The 3904-nt window shown below is 27.4% G+C and overlaps 1 protein-coding gene across 1 annotated transcript; it reads left to right on the forward strand.

Moving 5' to 3' along the window:
- The first annotated feature begins 229 nt into the window (after positions 1-229).
- Positions 230-1233, forward strand: LOC136091156 (uncharacterized). Its single transcript, XM_065818139.1, has 2 exons — positions 230-330; positions 891-1233. Exons 1-2 carry the CDS (start codon positions 230-232, stop codon positions 1231-1233), a joined length of 444 nt encoding a protein of 147 aa, XP_065674211.1.
- Positions 1234-3904: the final 2671 nt, after the last annotated feature.

Here is a 3904-nt window from a genome sequence, read left to right on the forward strand (position 1 = left end):
AAGTCTTTGCTAATATAGTTGCAGGTTTTTCTTAAATTAAATAAACTTAAGAAAAAGTAATACAGGTGTATTACTTTTCATGATGGCAAATAAATTTTATTTTGCATATATGGTTTCTTTCTTCTTAGTTATTTATTAAGTTTATTTTATTGTTAACTTTAGGGTAGTAAAATAAAGAAATAATTAGTGTTGCTATGATAAATATGTTTAATGAAAGTGATGACAAGAAATGGATGATAGGCTAGATGAAGTTGTGTATTTACAAGACAATGTAAGTGCTATAAGGCGTGTTGAAAATAATCGTAGACGAAATGGAAGAAATAGACTTAGGTGAGATGAAATTAATCATTTACAAAATGAAAGAAATAGGCTTAATCAAGATGAAGTTAATCGTCGCCAAAATAAAAGAAATAGGCTTGATCGAGATGATGTTAATCGTCGCCAAAATGAAAGAAATAAGCGGAAAAAATCAAGGTGAAGTTAATCATCACCAAAATGTAAGAAGATCTGTTGGACAAGGACAAATGTATTCTATAGCAAGAAGTAATGCTATTCTAAACGTTTCACTTATTATAAATTATTCTAAACGTGTCATTTTAACACCCACTAATGTGGATTCATTATCAATGAAGAGGTACTTGAATGTCTACCGGGTAAAGTCAAAATTTATTTAAGTGCTGATCAAATTGACACTGATAACTTTAATTAAAGAAATAACTTTCCTATTGAGTTTTTGAACAGCTTAACTCCTTCAGGTATGCCTCCTTATTGTTTAAAATTAAAAATTGGTTGTGTAATTATGCTACTTAGAAATTTAGATCTCAAAGCTTGGTTATGCAATGGCACTCGAATGAAAGTTTGTGCTCTTCAAAATAATTATATTGATGCAGACAGGTTTTGACAGGTGTTTCCGGTGGTAAACGAGTATTTGTTCCTCAAAATCGGTTGGCTCGATCAGATTCTAATTTACCTTTTGTTCTGAAACGTCGTCAGTTTCCTGTCAGATTGGCATATTTAATGACAAATAATAAAAGTCAAGGTCAAACATTTGACAGAGTTGGTGTATATCTAAAAAAAACGTGTTTTTTTCATGGGCAACTATATGTTGCATGTTCAAGAACTAGAGCATTTAATAGTTACTTTTTCAAAATTGATAAACATACCATTCAAGGTATGGTCGGTGAAAAATGTTACACAAATAATGTTATATTTTCTAATGTTCCTAATTTATAGTTTAGGTTTTTCACATTTCTAATCATTCATATCATACAAGATGTATGTAATGACTTTTAGTTATTAATTATACTTTAATATATCAATTGTACTTTTTATTTATCATTTGTCCTTTTTTTTGTTTAAACATTTGTTCCAAAATTCCACATAAAATTCCAAATGTTGCATTAACAAAATAGCATAAATTTTGAAGTATTTAATAAGTAGTTTTCAAAAATGTTTTATTTACCAATATACTTGAATTTTAAATGATTATTGTTTTAATATTAAACATTTAATTTTTTAAATTAAAAAATATAGAAAATGCAACCAGTTTTTGTTATTTTGCTTACTGTTATCACTGCTTTTAAATAGTTATTAGTGTTATAATTCATAGCCAAATGTGTAGAGCGAGGTCGTTAAACTAGCCAAGCAAGTGTTTGTAGTGCTAGGCCGTTAAACTAGCCAAGCAAGTGTTGTTTTTTGCAGTGTATGTAGAGCTAGGCTGTTAGACTAGCCAAGCAAGTGACTTGCAGTGTGTGTAGAGCTAGACTGTTATGCTAGCCGGCTATTCTTTATAACTAAAAATCTATTTAAAAAGAAAAAAAATTAAATTAGCGATCAGCAAGATTGGAAACTTTGCCAGCCAAGAGCTTAAGTTAGCAGAGCTGTGAGCATTTAGTGCCAAAAGGTGTTTGGATCGTCTATAAGTTACGTAACGCAAACTTATACAATTAAACAAAAAAGTAATTGTTGTGATGTTATTGTTGTAATGTTTTGTTTTGATAGACAGCTTGGCTTACCTTCTCGTGGTGTCTATCATTAAAAATGATTACAGGTAGATTCTCTAGCTGCTTTTAATTATTCACTAAAAGCCAATATAGCATTTGATATTACTATAGTACAATTGCTTATATCTCTTTTTTTTTATCTTTAGTGTTAATAATATTTTTGCTCTTTGAAGGAGATTAAACGAGTTGGCTTTTCATTAAAAATAAAGATATTATTGGTTTCAACAATGAACACCATAGCCAAAGTGCTCACAAAATTAAGTAGTTTTTAAAAATCTTTCTATTTTGTTCTTTTTTTAATTTCTTTTTTTTCTTTTTTTTTTTTACTTTTTATTTATTTTTCTATAACTTCCTACTAGCATGGATTCACGTAGCTTTTTTAATGTTTAACCGTCGTCCCTATCGATAATAAATATAATTATTTTAATATGGTTTTCTTTACAATAGGCTATGCTTGACTCTTCGGTCCTGGAGATAGCGGCTATTATACCTCATTTGGGCAAGTGCCTTCTACGTTAATTGTTTTTTAAGAAAAATATGTTTTATATAGATTTTTTTTTAATATTTTTGTTACATATTTAACTATTTATCATGTAAATAAATTTAGTTTTTGTGTACGTTTGTAAAAAAATTTATTATTAAAGTGAACATAATTGTTCTATATATGGTTTTAACATCTCTTTTATAGCCTTTTCAGCTCATTAGGGCAGGTAAATAAAAAAAAGCAATTGCTTTTACTCAACGCTTTTAGACTAATTGCTCACCAATGTGAAAATATTTATCGATTTTGCTCAAATTTGTATTGACGTGAAGCGTATCAATTACTTCAAAAATATCGAGTAAAAGCAATTGCTTTTTTTATCAACCTGACTTATACAAAAATTAATAAAAAGGTTTGAATAAAACTAATAATTTTGACGCAAAGTAAAGACAAACGCAAGGCAAAATATATTCCGAACATATTTCGCTAAATATTTTCTGCATTATTATAAATTTGGATTGGATGAATGCTGAAATAAATATATGTTAATATAAAGTAAATCGACATTGGTTTACGGTATTTTTTTTTTTTTAAATACTGAATAAGACTTGAATGATCTAGGCATGTAATTCAAGTCATATTTTAACAAAACGATTTTGTGATTTGCGCATTTAAATGTTCGAACGTTTCGGAATAAATGGTTAACTGTATCTTTAAGGAAGCTTACAGTTTTGTTTAACTAAGAAACCAAGAAAAATAAAAGTAAGCACAACTAAAAAAGTATTATTAAATTTATATTTCATTAGAGACAACAAATAAAAATTAAATCATTAATAGTTTATTTACTAAAAACCCGTATTACGGGTTGCCTACTGCTAGTTCAAATATAATTGCTAAAGAAAACGTTTAACGTTTACCGTTTAACGTCGTTTCATTAGTTACAAGGCTTTGAAAGTGCGCGTTCTCAAAATGCACGCGGTCATTGGAGAATGATCTCTTAAGCGAATTTAAACTTTTTTCCTTTTGGAATTTAATTATTATTTATTAGTTTAGAATATTACATAAAGAATCATATTAAGATAAATAATGATTGTTAAGATCATATTATAATTAAAGTAAGTATAGAAAATTGTTATAAATAACATTTTTATTAGATATAAAGTAAAAAGGATCACTCATATTAATTTTCTTTTAGTTTTTCTTTTAGCTTTTTTTTTTAACAGTTTTTATTATTCAATTTTTTAGAGAGAAAATAGGGGTATGGATGTTATTTAAAGTTATACTAATGCTATTTCCATAAAATTGGTTATTACGACCTTGAATTTTCTGTGATGCTATTACCTATTTTTGTTTTTATTTAGAAAATTTAGAAAAATAAATTAAAATTTTGTGCCAACATTGACATGGCATGTCACATGTT

The sequence above is a fragment of the Hydra vulgaris genome, chromosome 14, assembly GCF_038396675.1.
Source record: "Hydra vulgaris chromosome 14, alternate assembly HydraT2T_AEP".
NCBI lineage: Eukaryota > Metazoa > Cnidaria > Hydrozoa > Anthoathecata > Hydridae > Hydra > Hydra vulgaris.